Below are 19,798 nucleotides of genomic sequence, written 5' to 3' on the forward strand. Positions count from 1 at the left end.
AAATGACTGAGCGGAGAGAACCGTACATTGACAACGACAAGCTGCTGACCATTTTCATTGTTCTCTTCCTCATTTTGATCACTGCATTCAGCATTTTGGCATACAGTTGGTTCTACAATTTTGTGTCATCTTCTATTTTTATTTAATTTTACATTTTTTATTAGACAAAATAATTTCTTCTAATACTGGCAAAATTTTGTGCCTGTTGAATAATTGACCAATGCATGGGCTTTATAATCACATGCAAGTTATTTCACAAACTTTCACATATTTTTTATAAATTTCAAGTTAATGTACATTATAACTTTCTAAAAAAAAGCTCATGTTATAAGCCGTTGGTGATTCAATTTAGATTATAAGGTTAAAAAATGTTATTTTTGTTGAAATTTTTCAAGCGTTCTACAAGAGGAAAACTAAGCAAACGAGCGGCGGTAGAACATTTTTGCCATTGAACAGCGTCAATCTGGAACTGGTCAGTCTAACCAACCCTCCAAACCCCTCCATCCAAGTCAACAACGTGCTCTACTCCTATGCACACAGGCATGTAACGCTTGGTCTATTTTTAATTCCAACTCAATACATAAAATAAATATTTCTTAGTAGTAGTATGTGATAGCTGGAAATAGCGTGAACTAATTTTTTCAGTCTTCCATTCAAACAAGAGGAGTTATCAAAGTTGCCGCACATTCCGAGAAATCTTCTGCATCTCAAGAAGTTCATTGGCAGTGGTGCGTTTGGAAAAGTTTACGAAGGTGTAATAACAGGTGATAACATGACAGCTTTGGATGTGGCAATCAAGGTTAACCAAATCAATCACCGTTTTTCGATGATACTTTTAACTATGAAAATAAATTCAGTATACTTTAAATATCACATTACATATTAACAATTTCTGATGAAGCCATATCATTTTTAAACTTTTTATAAATTTAAATTTACTTCGCACTTTCCAAAATATATCTGAACAATTTTCAACAACACGGTGAAATATTTTTATGTCCAAATTATTTACCGTAGTTGTACTGTAGTTGTACAATATTTTTCTACTGAAACTCTGGGGCAATGTGGACAAATTTGATCTTCTTTTACCACTTTTTGTTTTTTTATACCAATTATTGCACTAACTGCACTAACTTTACAATATGTTTTTAAATTTTTCTAATAAATACCTCTCCTATCACAACTGTTTCAACTGTTTTAACGCTAACTAATTTCGGTATCTTTTCTTGAAATTTTCGTACATTTAACCCATTTTCCTTAATTCGCCTACAAATTTCAACTCCTGCAATGAATATTATACATAGTCTGCAAATTTTTTCAACTTTTCCTTCAACATCTCACTTTTCAATTTTTGCCTGAATAACTCAAAGCCTCATATCATTTGTATAGTTGTTTTAAACAATTCACTACTTATCACGCCGTGGTCAACAGTTTATGTCTGTTAAACCTGCTTGGACGGAGTTTTAAACCTAAACTTGACCTCCTCAAAAACCCTTTTTTAAACTCCTTTAAGTGATACATTTTCAAATTTCAACTTTCCTTTGTCTAAATGTAAAAAAAAACTTTCATTAAAATAGTTCGAACCACTAGTTAAGATAATTTGAATATACCATTCGTAAGTGTTCTGCATTAGAAATAAGACCAAAAGTTGACCTATGTTATGTCAGTGGAACTATCAATGATAAAACAAAACACATAACAAAGAATTGAAATGTCAAATACAGACACTGCATCTCCAGGCAAGCGATATCGAAAAGAGAGAATTTCTGAAGGAGGCCCTTCTTATGAACAGGTGCCATCATATTATTCATCATCGTCATCATATTATCATTTATTTTCATCATACTATTTACCATCATATTATTATTAATTATCATCATATTATTGTTATTTATTATCATATTATTATTATTTATCATCATCATATTATTCAAAATATTTTGCTAATAGTATTAGTAATTTTATCGTTTAACCAATCATTACTGTAAGTTTTTAAGTTTCTTTTAACAAGAAAGCAACCGTAAACATACACACACGCACACACGCATACACAAAGAGAGAGAGAGAGAGAGAGAGAGAAAGAGAGAGCACACACAAAGAGAAAGAGAGAGAGACTTACTCGCACGCACACACACACACACAAACAAACACACACTCAGGTTCCGACACGAGAAGTTGTTGCATTTGATCGGAGTCTGTTTCGAAGATGAGTGCAACTTTATTGTTATAGAGCTGATGAGGGAGAAAGATTTGCTAACGTTTCTTAGGAAAGAAAAATCGGTTTGATTATTTTTTCTCTACTGTCAATGTTTTATTCTATTTTTTGCTCTATTCTTTTTAATGCCACTATTTATATGGTACTTATAAACGTTGGTTATTTTAATTCATGTTTAGCTCTTAAAAATAAAAAGTTCAATATTATATACTGATTATTGAGAAAAAAACATTTCCGCATTGTTGAATGTATCAAAAATTGCTAGCAATTTGATATAAATTAGTTGAAATTTTTGAAATCATTCAAATATATTTTTTCCTCGTTAAAATTACCCAATATATCACTCTATTTTTGAAAAAAATATATAAATAAAAATTTGCGGTCGAATAACTAATTACCAGCGTAAAAATTAGTGTTTGAAAATGTGATAAAAGAATTAAAATCTAGATTGTTTAAAAGTCTATCTGTATTGATTGTATAGTTGAAACTGAAAAACTTTATACGAAGCATTGATGGAAATTAGTTTTCTGAAAATTTTACACTTTGCTTAATAATAAATTCATAAAAGGTTTATTTTATGATCAAATGATTTTATAAATTAAATCTAAGTCATTCAAATTAGCGCTCAAAAATTCAAAATTCAATTTCAAAAAACTTTAAAAACTAATCTTATTGTGCAGTACATAGATACTTGGACGGATTGATTGCATCTGATTTTCAAATGAAGCTAATTTATAGGCGAATTTATAATAAAGAGTCCCAAATTTTTTAGATCAGGCAGTTGAGTATCAAATTGAATTTTCAAAATATTGGGTCAAATTCGTACAAAAACTAAAATGCACTTGGCGGTACAAATTTTAGTTTGAAAGATAGATTAACATTAACTCAAAAATGCGGAAGACAGTAATAATGGGCTTGTTAATGTTGTTACAGTCGGAACAACCAAATGTATCGTTGTCCACGATGTTGTCCATATGCCAGGATGTTGCTGAAGGCTGTGAGTACCTGCAAGGCATGCGTTTTGTTCATAGGTGTGCTTCAATTTTTATTCCATTTCAACAAAAATTAAATTTATAACAATTATTTGTTTGTACAAATTTTTATAAATAGCGATATATGAAAGACATTTATATTAAAAGATACAATAAATTATGCAATTGTTCAGAGACTTGGCGGCTCGCAACTGTCTTGTATCGTACGATAACGCTGGAAAGTTGATCGTGAAGATTGGAGATTTTGGCTTGGCCCGCGATGTGTACATTAATGATTATTATAAGAAGGAGGGAGAGGGACTGCTGCCTGTCAGATGGATGGCCCCAGAATCACTCGTTGACGGCATTTTTACAACATACTCCGACATCTGGTGAAGCTATCAGATATATAGATTGCTATCTGTATTGTTTCATGAATTATTCGTGACTTTAACAACAATTAGAACGTTTATTTACCTTGCATTAACAACGACATCGATGTTAATCAAGCAATGAAAGATATTTAAACCGCAGGTCATTTGGTGTGTTAATTTGGGAAGTGCTGAGCCTGGGAAACCAGCCCTATCTCGCTCAGTCCAATCTTGAAGTCCTTCAATACGTCAGGAGTGGCGGCATATTGGACAGGCCATCAAAATGTCCTGATCAGCTGTTAGACGTTTTCCCGTGTTGTTTTCAATTTTTTAGCTTTTCTTTTTTGGCAGCCGATTTTATTTTTCCAATTCAATTTTTTTAAATTTTCATCGTTAATTAACCAACTTTTGCATGTAAAATATTTTTAATCAGCAAATAAAAATTTTAATCAACTTTTAGAATAAAGGGAACCTTAACTCGTAATAAGTTGAAATTTAAAGATTAAAATTTAGAGCGTTCAACTTGTTTAAATATAAACTTGAACAGGTACAACTTGATGGTTCGATGTTGGGCGTATCAACCAGACAAACGACCTTGCTTCCACACCATTGTTAAACTCATCAAACACGTCTCTCATCAAATGATTCAAAACAGGGATTACGGTAGATCCACTTTTATATAAAAAAAAATCTTTACGCATCTCTTAGCCAAACATTTTTAATTCGCGTTAACATGAAAAAACCTAACTTGGTTGTGCAAAAAAACACTTGTTTACACTTATTTCAGTTACCTACAATTATAACTGTGAAGAACCCTCACCATGGTCTTACGTGCCGATCATCTGTGATAACAACAACGAGGTATCAGCCTTTTATGTCACTATTTTGTTAACTTTTGATGATTTCTATTATGAAAAATATTAGAAATTCACGTGTATATTTAAACTTGTTTATTTTCTCCAGCTTCTTTCTTCGTCTTGCTATTCGGATAGAACTACCGACACGATGTTGGAGTCGAACATGGACACTTCCCTCAATGAATCTCATCACAACAACATCTGCAACACGCATAGCATTTCCAACATCAATAACGTTAACGACATCATCACGAATATCAATAACATCAGCACCAACGACCACCACGCAAATAATAGAAATAACGTTTATAACAATAACGACCCTAGCATTATGATTAATGTTAACCGACAAAATGTAAATAGTGACAGTTTCAATTTAAACCGTAACTTAAACAATTGTTCTTTTGACACTTACTTGCAATTTACGGGTTTGACAGATACAACCGTCTAATGTATCGGCGCTTTCCAAGTGTCCTTTTTAAAGTGCCAGTTTGCGCGGCTGCGTTTTTTCATTTGGTTTTCATTTTTGATTTGTTTTTGTTCTTTACGATGTGAATATTATATACATTCTTACTGTCACACTATTTTTAGGGCATATACAATTATAACATTACTCCAGAGTTACTGTTTAACACAATTACCAAAATTTTGTTATCATAATTATTTATCATGGTGATAATAATTGTTTAATTGCAATTTTAACTTTATTGTATGGTAAGACAAAATAAAATTTGATATTAATTGATATGATTAATATATAAGAAATACTATTTCATGACATTTGTAAATAGGTACATTTTATATATCCGTTTTGTAAAACCATACTTTTTCAGTTTTACTTTTGTAAATACGAATCCCTCTTATAAATTATTTGGACTGTTGCATTTTTTCATGTAACTTGGTGGATATATAAAATCAAGCAAGGAATGGCTATCTTTTCTATCTACACACACGCAGTTATCTACACATTTTCCATAACTTTCTGGCCCAGATAGTGGCCGATCCCAAATTTGGCGGTGGTGATGATTTCAAAATTCTAAATCTGATGACATTTTTCCTAATTCGTTTATTTCCATTTCGGGGTTGACGATTATGGAAAATTCTCAAGTTAATGACCTTTTTGCTAATTTTCTTTTACTTTGTTACTCTATTTGACATAGCATCTTCAATATTTTTTTCTTTCATGGTTTGGTAAAGGAGATTCATCCCCGCCACTGGATCCAAACACATTTTCCTACAAATTAACGTTTGCCACCTCAATACATGAACGAATAATTGCCGTTTTATTGATAATTTAAATGTATATATATATATATATATATATATACATATATACAGTATTGTAAGTATTCTACCGAATTCATACAATACTGTATGAAATATGCCCTCCTTTCAACAGATATATATATATATATATATATATATATATATATATATATATATATGTATATATATATATATATATATATATTAAACTGCTTAGTTAATTTGTATTCTAATTATAGCATTATTTTAAGGATCATGTCCATTCATAGCACTTTTAATCATTTTATAATTGCAGCCTGACAAACATTTAATGAGTTTCAAGTAAACTAATCTTTTCAAAGCTGTCACATCAGTGATCAATCAACCGCACGAACCTCACGCAGTACCGTGAACAGTTGCGTTCACGAACACGTTACCCTTTTTCCGCCAGCATCACTCACCCAAATTTACTTTAGCATTTACCGTGCCTTTAAAGCAATTTTAAAGTAGGCTATTTTCTTCATTAAAGTTTTAATATTTCAAACATACTTTCAAATTTTTCACCGCATTTTGATATACAATATTTTTCATATTTGATAATTAATTTATTGTATATTTCTATAAGAAAACATATTTGTATTTTTACACAAAAAATATTTAAAAAAAATTATGTCTCTCTTTATAAGAAACAAAAATTAAACAAATATTTAAATACAGGCATTAAAAATTAATTTCAAACTAATTACGTCGAAACAAACAATTAGGCATCATTGAAACAAAAAATTATAACAGAACTTTCTTCCCTGAAAGCACAACTATCCCTTAATAACGGCAATAGGTCTCAGCTTCACACATTTCTGACTGATTCCAGCTAAGTGACCTTAAAGAACATTAACGAAATAATACACTTAATTGGCTAAAATGAAATAATTTATATAATAAATCACAATGAAATAATTACTGAATAATTTGAAGAATGAACAATCTGATTAGTGTTGATTGTGATTATAAGTTCCTATTATAATAATGAATTTGAATGATAGCTGTTGCACGTGTTGCAAAGTTCTTTGAAATTGATAGAGTACAAGAAAACATCGTCGCGCAAAATCGAAAATTTAAAGTGAATCGAGATTACTCACATGTGTCGACAACATCTGTAACATTCTTGTACGATTCAGGTGCCTAAATATATGTTTAATAAATTACCAGTAAGAAATTAAATGAGTTATTTTATATGAGCAATGAACAAACATAAAAGGACACAACCTACCTCCTCCATGACCAGTTTTGGAGAGGCCACCCTGATTGAGATACCTTTCTCCTCTAATGATTTCAAAACGTCGGTGTAGTCAAGGTTACGTCGAGACTTAGCTCTAGATAATGCACGTCCCTATCAAACGGTCATAAGTTAACAGATGAATAGCTAGAAGTTATAACAAATAAACGTTAGAAGACGAAGGAACGAAACGTAAAGAAAATCTCTACAACAAGTGCATGTGTGATTGGATCGAGGCTATATAAATTTTGACCCTTGATAATCTGAATGAAATAAACAATCTTATAAATATTAAAACTTAAAGTTTGTTATGCAGAGAAAATGAAAAAAAAAAAACAAACGGCTCCATGGCAAGTAGATCCGAACGTATCATTCATGCCTTGTTCTGTTCCAGTCAGGACATAACTACACGTACCCATGGTGCCTCCAATTAAGACTGGCTGACCTGTTAACTGAGTGAATGATGGCCATTCAATAACGTTAACGTAATTTAATATGTAACTCACTCTGGCAATAAGGCACGTGAACATTATTAGAATGTATAATTTCTAGTAGAGTTTAATATTCCTATGAAACAACCTGGTAGTCGACAGGGATGAGAGGATGATGCGGAGGAAATGCGCGTGTGGACCCTTTCCTATGGACGAGCAGTGTTTTCTGTCGGCCATCAATAAAATGCTCTTCAACTTTTGCGATGTTGTGACTCACGTCATATATGACATGCATGTCCAAGTCATCTGGTGATGAGTGGAACATTTTGGCAAATGCCTGTTGTAGAAAAATCATTTATTAATTAAAAAGATGTAATCATGACATCATATCAACATTTAGTACTTATGATATCAAAAGCAAGAAGTACAGTATAAAGCCACCAAAAAGTAGATGATACCTGCCTACAAAGAAAAGTCATGCTACTTCTGTTGACCCAGGCATAATTAGCTGCCGCTGCCATTCCCTTCAAGTAATCCTGACCTAAATAATTGCGAGATTCCATTGATTCTATTTAATAAGCTGTTTTTCAAATTAACAAATAATTTATAAATAAGAGCCAGAATATTCAAATCAAAATGACGACCTTCTTGGCTGTTGATTCGCGCACAGGCAAGTTGTCTATCGTTAACATCAATCTTATCTCGCTTCATGGCCTTTTCCATGGCAACTAAAGCATCTGAAAAGGAACATATTAAAAACTTAACTTAGCAGTTTGAAAAAGCAACCAATTAACTGAACAGAAGCATATAATTGAACAGGTAACAAGCAGTAGTGATGATGTGGCAACCTGTGGCAACTTGATGGCCCAGTCCTCGACTTCCACAGTGAATCATCACACATATCTGTCCTTTCTCCTCAATGCCCATCTTCTTTGCATTGAATTCATTGAATATCTCATCTACAACTTGTATCTCGGCATAGTGGTTGCCAGCCCCAAGTGTTCCTAACTAAATACATAATTATAATTATAAACGAAATAAGAAAAAAAAACAATAGCAATAACAAACCTGAGGTAGACCTCGTTTTTTTGCCCTCATACTGACTTTAGACGGGTCTGCCTGTAACATGCGACCATACTCTTCACAGTGCTCCTTGTCCTCTGCCCAGATGTACCCTTGCCAAACAAAATCAATATTTTGCATTGAAAAAAAGTTAATCTTCTTAGAGGTATATCAATAGTTCATTCTACAATACCTACTTATTACAACTTCTGAGCTTGTCAAGCAAATTATGCATAATAAAACTAAGTACTTTAAAAAGACCAGAAGTTAAGTGTAGGAGAACATTAAATTCTGTTATCATTATAGCAAATTTAAAAATATGTTAGTGATGAATAAACATAGACATTAAGCAATATATAAATGGTGAATATTGAAGTTCATACTTATTGAAACTTAAAATTGAGAAAATGAAGACATTTGCATTTAACATTTTGGTTGAAAACTCTGTAACACACAAAGTTCAAAATCATCAAGAAAAAAATTGTGAAACATTCTAAAACAGGCACCTTCCCTCAAAGACCAATCCATACCCATCTCTAAAGCTTCCTCTAAATCTCTGAATTAAAATTTCAAATGAATAAATGAAACAAATGCATTGAAAAGTTGATAAATAAACATACTTAATGAAAATCTTTCTAATGATTTTAATTAAATGATGATTCTAATGATTCTTATAAAAATAACAGACCTGGCTCCCATTGGAATGATACCCTTGGAGCCCACACCAACTGGGATGTGATTAAACATACTCTGGGCTAACTGCTCCTTCACAGGTAGAACATCTTTCTCAAACAAGTTTGTCCTCAAAAGCCTAACCCCACAGTTGATGTCAAAGCCAACCCCGCCAGGAGATACGACTGAAATTGGATCATCAACATCAAATGCTGCCATATTTCCTATGGCAAAACCATAACCAGAATGCACATCAGGCAGACCAACTGACTTTCCAACTATTCCTGTGAAAGAATTGTAAACAGTGATTTGACAAATTAGTAAAATTTTCTTATCTAATAAAACCAACGTTACAAACTTTATCCTTTAAATTTTCAAGCTTATTAATCTATTCCAGCTTAGTTTAAAATTTTGTCATCTTGTAAAGTTTCAGCCTCATTTACTAAACTAAACTTACTATTGAAGTTACAATTTTTACAAAACTATAAAATCAAAAAAAATTGTCTTTTTTACAAAATTGTTTTTCTTCTTCCATGAAATGAATAATTGAAAACGTTTAAAAACATCCTCAGTTACATATCCCAATAGATAATTAGACAAAAATTTTTATTAACCAGGCAAGGCAGCTACATTCCCAATCTGCTTCATGCCAGGAAGAAACCCACCATAACCAGCAGACCTGCATGATTGCTTCAACTCATCAAACATCAACTTCTCCAGATGACTGTTCACATAAAAAACACCTTCAACCTGTATGTCAAGAAAAACAGTAGGTAATAATATCACTTGTTAATTTAATATAAATCTAACTAAACAGAACAGATTCTTACATACATTTTAAACTCTTTTAAAAATTAAAAAAAAATATCAGACTACTTGCCTTCATATTAGGTACAAATCCTTTTTTTATTCTCCAACTATAAGGGGTTAGTTTCTCCACATATTCCATTTCTTCATTGTAAGATCTACCCATGGTGAAAGCTTATCTGTGAAGTCTGTTCAATTTAATTATTTAAATTATAAGCTTTATAATAAGAATTTTTTCAATCATCGTATAAATGTTTTGTCATAAAACTATGAATTAATTATTCAATGGAAGGCTTAGTTAATTTTAATTTATAAATTCTTCATTAAAGTATTATATTATTAAATTAATTATTAAATTAATCAAATACAATTTTAAAAAGTGACTGGAAACTTTTACTGCAGAATTACAAGAAAAATTAAGCTATGAAGATCTAAGTGAATTAATATTGACTTATATATTCATTATTTTAATTTTAAAAATGATAGAATAGAATATAGAATAGATCTTTAAAAAATTTTCAAATTTTTAATTTTAACTGATTAATTAATAAATAATAATTATATTAATCAATTATATAAAAAAAATTTTATTTTAAACTTGGAGGCAGGCTAAAGAAAAGAGTTCCTTATATTTTATAAACTACGTATTCATTATAAATAATTCATTTCAGAATAACCAAACTGGTCGAATTTTAATTGTGAGATGTTCTTTTGCAGTTTTGTGGGTTGATCATTGAGTCTCTCTCAGAGATAAACGATAGCCAAATGTGACCCAAAAAAATTGTGAAAAAATATCATTATGAAAATAATGATCTCCGAAAACCTCATTTAGACAAAGTCTTGATTGCATAATATAACAATAATTCGTACAAACCGGCCTACGAGAGATTTCCACACAGCAGAAATTGTTTTTAAAAATGAATCTAGCTTGCAGACAATTGGACGTGGTCAAAAACATTTCGATATTTATATCTGATGTTTATTACAGGATAGTGTGGTGAGATGTGAGCTACACATATACTTACACATTCAATGGGATGCCTTTATGTTATTCGTGAAGAAAATAAGACATACTGGTTTTGCAGAGTATGTTGTGTTAACATTAGCAGAACCAATCTTCAACTCTGATGTCAACGTAACAACAGACAATTGGTTTACTAACACAAGACTAGCAGAAAATTTGTTGAGAAAGCAAATCACACTTCCTGGAACAGCGCGACAAAATAAGCCTGCCATACCACCTGATTTTCAAGAAAGTAAAAATAGAGATGTGGGTTCATCTTTGTTTGGTTTTACTCGACGGCAAACTTCAGTTTCCTACGTGGCAAAAAAAAACAAATCTTTTACATTGCTTTCCACTATGCATTCGAATGTTGAAATGGATAATGGAACTGGAAAACGAATGATATTAGACTACAATAAAACAAAAGCGGTAGTTGATCGAGTTGATCAACCATGTCACAATTACAGCGTTCAGAAAAAAACGATTGAACAATTAAGTAGGGAATAAATAACAATGTTGACTGGTGCAAAAAAACGACCGGCGCGCAATGGAAATAGCGGGCCATTCATGCATGCATGTTCGTACATATGTTTGTATCATAGTACCATGTTTGTTTTTGTTCACCGTATGCGTATTGAGTGTGTGCAAACAAAACAAAAACGAACTTGTGACATGAGGGAGAGAAATAAAGTTTGAAGTTAAGGTACCAACCTATGATCAATCAATTATTTTCTAAACTTTTATCAAACTTTAGCCAAGGCTCACCCATTTTACTCCTACCTAAACTAATAAAATGTTAGAAAGTAAGAAAAGATGAGAACAAGAAACATAACTGCTAATTAAGGTTCGTTTGTATTACACGTATGTATTTATGTAAGTATTTGTAAGTACGCGTGCATTTATATATGTATTTGCATGTTTGTGTGCGTTTTGTTGTACCGTTGTTTGTATGTTTGTGTATTTTATTTGCATGTGCGTATGTACAGACGCTAATGTGGCCTATGTTTGAAAGTATATGCGCTAAAAAATGCAGCCAAGAAAAAGATAGAGAATCGCATTTTTAAGAAAACAAACAAGTGAAGAAGAAGCATTTAATTGAACGGCATTTAGTGAGAAGCCCCCTCACCGCGTCAAAGCAGCCGTTCATGAGGGGGTTAATAATAAAACGATAGTCTAGAAATAATAAGTAACGAATACGTCTAGAAATAATAAATAACTTAACTAAAATATACCGATATTAATATTGTGTCGCCGTGTTTGATTACTGTTGTTTATGTTGTGTTGAACAAAAAAAAAAAACAATACAAATAAAATAGAAAGTTAGAATGAAAGGATAGAGTCCCTAACTTACCTATGTTCACTAAATTATTCACCTACCTATGTTCAATTAGCTCAACTTACGAATTAATCCTACCTATTTGTACGATTACGAAGAAAAAAATAAAGAGGATAAAACATCAAACAAACAAAACAACAAATGTATGTATGTATGTATTATTGTATGTATGTGTTTGTGTGTGTGCAAAATCTATATAACCGCGCAATTAAACTCTATATAACTTTATATAACCGCGCAACAATAAACGAACAAGGCTAGAAATAATAAATATAAATAATGAACACGTCTAGAAATAACCTAATTAAAATAAAATATTACGAAATTTAACTAAAATATAACGAAAATAATATTGTGTTGATTGTCGTTTCTGATTGCTGTTGTTGTGTTGTGTTGAACATAAAACAAGCAAACCAAAACACAAATAAACTAGAACGTAAGAATGAAGTAGAGTCCTAACTTACCTATTTTCATTAAATTAACTCACCTACCTATGTTCAATTAGCCCAACTTATGAATTAATCCTACCTATTTGTAGATTCCGAAGAAAAATGTAAAGAAAAGAGGATAAAACATCAAACAAACAAAACAACGAATGTATGTATGCATGTATTATTGTATGTATGTATGTATGTGTGTGCAAACTCTATATAACCGCGCAACAAATAAAACTCTATATAACCGCGCAATGAAAAAAACTATGTAATGAACGTAAAAAAATTAGATGAGACGCCCCTGACCACGTGCCGAGGGACATACGAATAAATAAATATATAAAATAAATAAGTAATATTCTTTATAATAAATGTAAAAAAATTAGATCAGACGCCCCCGACCATGTGCCGAGGGACATCCGAATAAATAAAATAAATAAATTATATTCAATATAATAAATGTAAAAAAATTAGATCAGACGCCCCCGACCAAGTGCCGAGGGACATCTGATCTGACTTCAACGTTTTTTCGGCTCCTATTTATACCATTTTCATTCCTACATTCTCAACATTTCAATCATTCATATCAATAAAAGCTTATTTTATGTATGCATAACACTAATATACATTCTTAACGACAATATACTAACTACACTAGAAGGAAATTAAGGAACGTCACCCTAACTTCCTGATTGGCTCATTTGGTTTGAACACCGGATAACGTAAACGTACACACGCAATTAGTAATATTTTTATTTAATTATTAAATAAATTTAATATTAAGAAAAATTGTTTTAGATACTTGTATACATGTGTACATGTTTGTCGTAATGAATTCCAAATTTACTTGCCACCGCTCCTTACTCACTTGAATAATTTTGAAATTTATATATGTACAATGTACATGTAAATGTTTGTGTATATGTTTATATATATATTCATTCGTTTATTCATTTGTTTTTTGTTCATTCGTTCAATCATTTGTTCGTTCGTTCATTCATTCGTTTATCCATTCATTCACACAATCGTTGGTTACTTCGTTCGTTCATCTATTCAAATTTTTAACCGGATGGTTTGAAATAAAATTTTGGTCTATTTTATATTTTATTTTATTTTCATTTTTTTTTCATCACATGTGTGTATATTACACACACACACACACACACACACACACACACACACACACACACACAAACACACACACACAAATACATATCTATTTCTTTTAGTTTATCTGTCTGCTTGTTTGTTTGTATTGTTTGCTGATTTGTTAGTTAATTTGTTTGATTGTTTGTCTGTATTTTTGTTTATTATTTAATTACATTTTTATCCAGTTTAATTTTAATTTAAATAAAACTTGATTCATTTATTTCATTTCATATGTATATCAGGCACGCTATACACTTACATACTCAAAAACACATGCATATGCGTATTTTTTTGTTTGTTTGTATGTATGTTTGTTTGTTTAGTTATTTGGTTGGTTGGTTGAAAGGTTGATACTTTGGCTGTTAGGCTGGTAGATCGGTTGTTTCGTTGGTTGTTTCGTTGGTAGTATGTGTGTTGTGTGTGTTTGTGTGTGTGTGTGTATGTGTGTGTGGTGTGTGAGTGCAAGCCGGTGTACTTGAAACCGTGAAATCGCTCCTTTCTTACTTTACTACAAATTTCGTTTGTGTATGTGTGTTTGTGTGTATTTGTTGATTTTTTAGTGACTATTTTGTGACATTATTTGTTTGTTTGTTCGTTCGTTTGTTTGTTTGTAGGTTAATTTATTAATTCATTTGTTTGAATATTTATTTAAATTTGCACATAATATTTGAAATTTTTTTTGATAAGAATGGAATATGCTGATTACCGAACAATAGAACGTTTTGAATGGCTATCATGCAGTTAAAAATTGTTCTTACATCTCATTTAAATTATTAACCTAACAAAATTTATTTCCTTGAAGTTTTAAAAAATGATAATTCCTCTAAACAACGACAAAAAAATTATTGAAATAGGATTGACACTTTGTTGCGAAATCGTTGGCGGAAATGACGTCATTTTAATAGTAAAAATCGTTGAATCGTACGAAAGTGAATTAGCCGGTATAAACATTACATTCGATTCCTATTAAATAAATTCTACCAAACATTATATGCACACATAACTAAATAAACAAAAAGATAGATAGATTTGTGTAATTATTAAATATATTTAAATTTTTATATTTATACTTTTAAATTATACAATTAAAATGAAGTAAGATGTATGTGTGGTGTCAAATTATTTTGAATTCTCTTGGAATAATTTGAACCGCACGCGTGCATACATATGTACATACGTGTGTAACACTGATTAACTGTTGGTTTTATAAGTAAGTTATATAATAAATATATATTAAGTATTTAGAATCCGTGTATAAAGATAATTATTCAGATTATGTTTAGATAAAAAGAAAAACAGCATTTCCAACCTGTCAATCAGAATGTTTCGAAGTTTGATTAGATCTGTTGTCAAATATGTATTTAGTGTATTACATAAAATCAAAAATCATTAACATTAAATCAATAAACTTTTTACTAATGTGAATGGTTGAATTGATTGTAAGTAAAATATAAAAAGAAAGAAATAAAAGAAATACACATTTTCATTTTTCAAATGTTATATGAAAAGGAGTGACTTCGATTAAATTTGAATTCAACTAGATATACTCGAACCATCCCATTTGAAAGTCCGTAGGCGTTCGTTGAATTCATTTTAGCATAAGTTAATATATTGTTGTTAAACACTTGTAATAATGTTTCATATACATTAAATAACGTTTTTTAATGATGTCAGTGATTGAAATGATAAGAATATATGAATGGAACTGGTATAAGTAGGAGCCAAGAACACTTTGAAGTCAGATCAGGCGCTTCGTGGCATTCCCTTAGCGCCTGGTCTCATTTTTTTATTTCATTATTTTATTTTATTGTTTCTAGACGTTGTTACATATTATTTCTAAAATTATTCGTTTATTTTAATGATATTATTATTGCGCGGTTATATAGAGTTTTACATACACATACATAAACACATACGTACACATGTGTACATACACACATACGTACATTCGTTGTTTTGTTTGCTTGATGTTTTATCCTCTTTTCTTTACTTTTTTCTTCGTAATCGTACAAATAGGTAGGAGTGATTCGTAAGTTGAGCTAATTGAACATTGGTAGGTAAGTTGTTTTGTTTGTTTTTTGTTCAACACAACAACAACAGCAATCAAACACGACAATCAACACTATATTATTTTTCGTTTTATTTTAGTTAAGTTATTATTTCTAGACGTATCCGTTAATTTTATTTTTACTTATTATTTCTAGATCTATTCGTTTATTTTACTGATTTTATTATTGCGCGGTTACACACATACATACATATACACATACATTCGTTGTTTTGTTTGATGTTTTATCCTCTTTTCTTTACTTTTTTTTTCGTAATCGTACAAATAGGTAGGAGTAATTCGTAAGTTGAGCTAATTGAACATAGGTAGGTGAGTTAATTTAGTGAACATAGGTAAGTTAGGAACTTTATTATTTCATTTTTCTTTCTATTTTATTTGTATTGTATTTTGTTTTTTGTTCAACACAACACCAACAACAGCAATCAAACACGACAATCAACACAATATTTTCGTTATATTGTTACTTATTATTTCTAGACTTATTCGTTTATTTTACTGATATTATTATTGCGCGGTTATATAGAGTTTGCACACACACACACACACACACACACACACACACACACACACACACACACACACACACACACACACATACATACATACATCTGACGAGAAGATCAAAAAGTACGACGGAGCTCTCCCCTCGATGGAGTTTTTACCGATTTGTATCGAGGTCCTCGGCCCCATGGACCGTATCACCTCCGGGTTTTTCAATCGGATTTGTAAAAATATCAGTATTAGGTCAGGCGATTGTAGGGAATATTTTTTTGCTATGAATAATATCTCGTGCATTCTGCAGCGGTTTTTGCGCGTCTGTGTGTTGGAAAATGTGGAGTTGAATGCCGACGGGGTTGAGTGACGTTATAGCAAATAAAATCAAATTTAGTCAGACGCTTGGCTTTTGGTGTCATTCGTCAATGATTTGGTTTTAACATACATACATACATACACACATACATTCGTTGTTTTGTTTGTTTGATGTTTTATCCTCTTTTCTTTACTTTTTTTTCGTAATCGTACAAATAGGTAGAATTAATTCGTAAGTTGAGCTAATTGAACATAGGTAGGTGAGTTAGTTTAGACAACATAAGTAAGTTAGGAACTCTATCCTTTCATTCTTACGTTCTATTATATTTGTATTGTTTCGTTTTGTTTTTTGTTCAACACAACACCAACAACAGCAATCAAACACGACAACACAATATTATTTTTATTATATTTTAGTCAAGTTATTATTTCTAGACGTATTCGTTACTTATTATTTCTAGACTATCGTTTTATTATTAACCCCCACATGAACGGCTGCCTTGACGCGGCGAGGGGGATTCTCATTAAATGCCGTTCAAATAAGTGCTTCTTCTTCACTTGTTTGTTTTCTTAAAATGCAGTTTTCTATCTTTTTATTGGTTGCATTTTTTAGCGCAAATACTCTCAAACCTTGGCTACATTAATATTTGTACGTACGCACATGCAAATATAACGTACACAAACATACAAACAACGGTACAACACACAAACATACAAAAACATACATACATGCATACATACATACGTGTAATACAAACAAGCATTTATATGGAGTTATATAGAGTTGAGCGGCTATATAAAGTTATATAGAGTTTGTGTCTGTGGTTTGTGTTTGTATGTTGTATGTTTTTATTTTAGGTGGGTTCTTTAACGGTTGCTCATACATACATATATACATACATCATGTTTGTTTGTGTGGTAGTATTTTATGTTGTTTTACTATTCTAAGTCTTAGTTAAGTTAGTTAAACACAAATTGGTGAGATTAATTTATATTCAGTAGTTCCTGGTTTTAGTGGAATTTTTATTTAATGATTGTGTTATATATTTTTATTCATGCATGTCTTACTCTCTACGTCTTAATCTTTCTTTCTATTTTAACATTTTTATTTTTATTTATTTGAGATGCGTCATTCAGCACAAATACTCATACACACACTTTACATTAGCTTACTATATAGTAAGTTAGATAGGGATAATTTTAATTGTAGGTAGGATAGATAGAAAACATCCAACACTAATGTAGTTCAATAGGTGGGCGCGTAAGTTTATCGCTTCTATTTTTTCTTGCACCCACATTACACGCATCAGCGTATTATACACACAGTTTTTTTAATTTTTAGGTAAGCTAGGGCTGTAATGTAATGAATAGGTAAGTTAAAGCTTAGACGTCATTAGCTAAGGCAACTAAATAGTTAGATAGGATTATTTATATAACTAATTTGAGACGCGTGCACATTTTTTATCTCCCTCATGAACGGCTGCCTTGACGTGGCGAGGGGGCTTCTCACTAAATGCCGTTCGTGAGATGCGCTTTTTCAGTTTTTTATTTAGAAAGTTCTATAATAATTCAAGCGTACACACATACACAAAACACAAACACATATATACATAAGTTAAAAACATACATACTGTTATATTGCTCGCTCTTTACCGTTTTACGACGGTTACTGAACGAACAACATAGTTTGTTCTTGAGGAGATTCTTTCTGTTTTTGTAAACTCGCTCGCTCAACGTTAATAACTCGACATTGTTCACGTACATAAAATAATGAGAGATGATTTTAATTGGCGACTTAGGTGTATTGAGTATTATTTAGTGTTCAAAATATTGAAAAGTTTAATAATCGAAATCGAAAGAGAAACGACTCACTCATTATTGTTAATATTAATTTATTGTTTTAATTGTTTTAACTAATTGTAATCAAATGTATTTTCTTTAAAAAAATAACAAAACTAAAAGAAAAAATTAATAATAATAATAAAATTTAAAAGAGATAACTTACTCTTAACTAACAAAGATAACTCTCAACTCAACCAAAATCGTGTGCTCGATTATTATATACCAAGAGACCTTGCTTCCTAGAGCACAACTTTGTTTCTCAAAATGGACGATAGCGCCCCCTTGTGGGTGTTGAAGTCTTACTGGGGGCAGTGACAGGTTTTGACAAAATGTGAGAACTTTAGAAGTTTTATGTTTATGTATTGATCATTTTTTGCTGGGATGACAAAAACCGTATCTTTGAGCTGATTAAAATTTTTTTCCATGCTAGGTAACCTGGCGGTTACCAATTAAAGTTATTGCCAATTTGGAGTTTGCCAACCTCAGTGTAAATATAAAAAAAACCCAGACAATGTTCTTTTGTTGATAGATGTATTGCCATATTTCCAAATTTTCTTCATCGGGGCTAGAAGTCTATATGCAATAAAGAATCATTTATTTCTTTGTTTAAGGTACTTTAATCAACTGTTGTCGCTAAATGAAACTGCCCAAGTAAACGAGCTGGTAGACATATTCTATTTTTTAATTTATTTGAAATTTTACAGGCTTTATCTTTTAAATTATCATTTTATTTTGTTTTCTTAACATGCAATCCCACCGCTCTTATGTGTCATGTCAAACAACTTTTGTAAACCATATGCACTCGGCACCAGTAGATCGACATTCTCTGTAAATCTGAGTTTAAAAATAGTTAAAGGTTAAAGTTAAGGAGTTTATCTAGCGTCAACAATTTAATCCATATACATTAACCAAAGTGTACATTTTTAGGTCCAGAGGACACACGACACAACACACGAACAAAGCAAATGAATACCTGCTAAACGGCGCATCACCCACAAAGCATGTGATTGTCATATTCGATCGAACATTTGCAGTTACTTCACGCACTGCGAAACAGCACCTGGCGACTTTAACTACTAGGCCATAACGCCACCCTTCATAACTTTCCCAATCTTAAGTAGCCACTTTTTTTATCACTTTTCAACCATTTTGTGAATATTTATGGCGGTAATAGATCAGCTTGGGCGGCGTGATGGTCTAGTGGTTGAGGTTGCCTGGTGCTGTTTGCTGTTTTGCAGTGTTTGCATGG

At 31.3% G+C, this 19,798-nt stretch overlaps 3 protein-coding genes across 3 annotated transcripts; 1 reads left to right on the forward strand and 2 right to left on the reverse strand.

Moving 5' to 3' along the window:
• Positions 1–658: 658 nt before the first annotated feature.
• HELRODRAFT_63524 (hypothetical protein) lies at positions 659–4,240 on the forward strand (the record flags this gene model as incomplete). The annotated part of the gene is made up of 7 exons (XM_009011107.1): positions 659–799; positions 1,725–1,792; positions 2,160–2,280; positions 3,149–3,246; positions 3,381–3,578; positions 3,721–3,855; positions 4,105–4,240. Coding segments are annotated over 7 exons (897 nt in total), but the record flags the coding sequence as incomplete, so codon positions are not given.
• Positions 4,241–5,599: 1,359 nt separating this feature from the next.
• On the reverse strand, positions 5,600–10,848 carry HELRODRAFT_184836 (hypothetical protein). Its single transcript, XM_009011108.1, has 15 exons — positions 10,782–10,848; positions 9,981–10,095; positions 9,715–9,850; positions 9,117–9,384; positions 8,935–8,984; positions 8,435–8,541; positions 8,215–8,374; positions 8,011–8,103; positions 7,825–7,907; positions 7,515–7,703; positions 7,277–7,387; positions 6,930–7,049; positions 6,799–6,841; positions 5,864–6,539; positions 5,600–5,829 (listed from the first exon to the last, which is right to left on the reverse strand). The coding sequence occupies exons 2-14, from the start codon at positions 10,071–10,073 to the stop codon at positions 6,475–6,477; spliced, it is 1,518 nt and encodes a 505-aa protein (XP_009009356.1). The 5' UTR covers positions 10,074–10,095; positions 10,782–10,848; the 3' UTR covers positions 5,600–5,829; positions 5,864–6,474.
• Positions 10,849–15,499: 4,651 nt separating this feature from the next.
• On the reverse strand, positions 15,500–18,974 carry HELRODRAFT_159211 (hypothetical protein; the record flags this gene model as incomplete). Its single annotated transcript, XM_009011109.1, has 3 exons — positions 15,500–15,601; positions 16,504–16,693; positions 18,853–18,974. The coding sequence occupies 3 exons, from the start codon at positions 18,972–18,974 to the stop codon at positions 15,500–15,502; spliced, it is 414 nt and encodes a 137-aa protein (XP_009009357.1).
• Between the last annotated feature and the right edge of the window lie 824 nt (positions 18,975–19,798).

Source organism: Helobdella robusta, assembly GCF_000326865.2.
Source record: "Helobdella robusta unplaced genomic scaffold HELROscaffold_1, whole genome shotgun sequence".
Taxonomy (NCBI): Eukaryota; Metazoa; Annelida; class Clitellata; order Rhynchobdellida; family Glossiphoniidae; genus Helobdella; species Helobdella robusta.

Excerpts from the sequence above, each read along its gene's own strand:
- HELRODRAFT_184836 (XM_009011108.1), bottom strand. The coding sequence starts at position 10,073 with ATGGGTAGATCTTACAATGAAGAAATGGAATATGTGGAGAAACTAACC. Across the intron at positions 9,851-9,980 it reads GATTTGTACCTAATATGAAG|GTTGAAGGTGTTTTTTATGT; the intron begins GCAAGTAGTCTG and ends CTTGACATACAG. Across the intron at positions 6,842-6,929 it reads CAAAACTGGTCATGGAGGAG|GCACCTGAATCGTACAAGAA; the intron begins GTAGGTTGTGTC and ends ACATATATTTAG.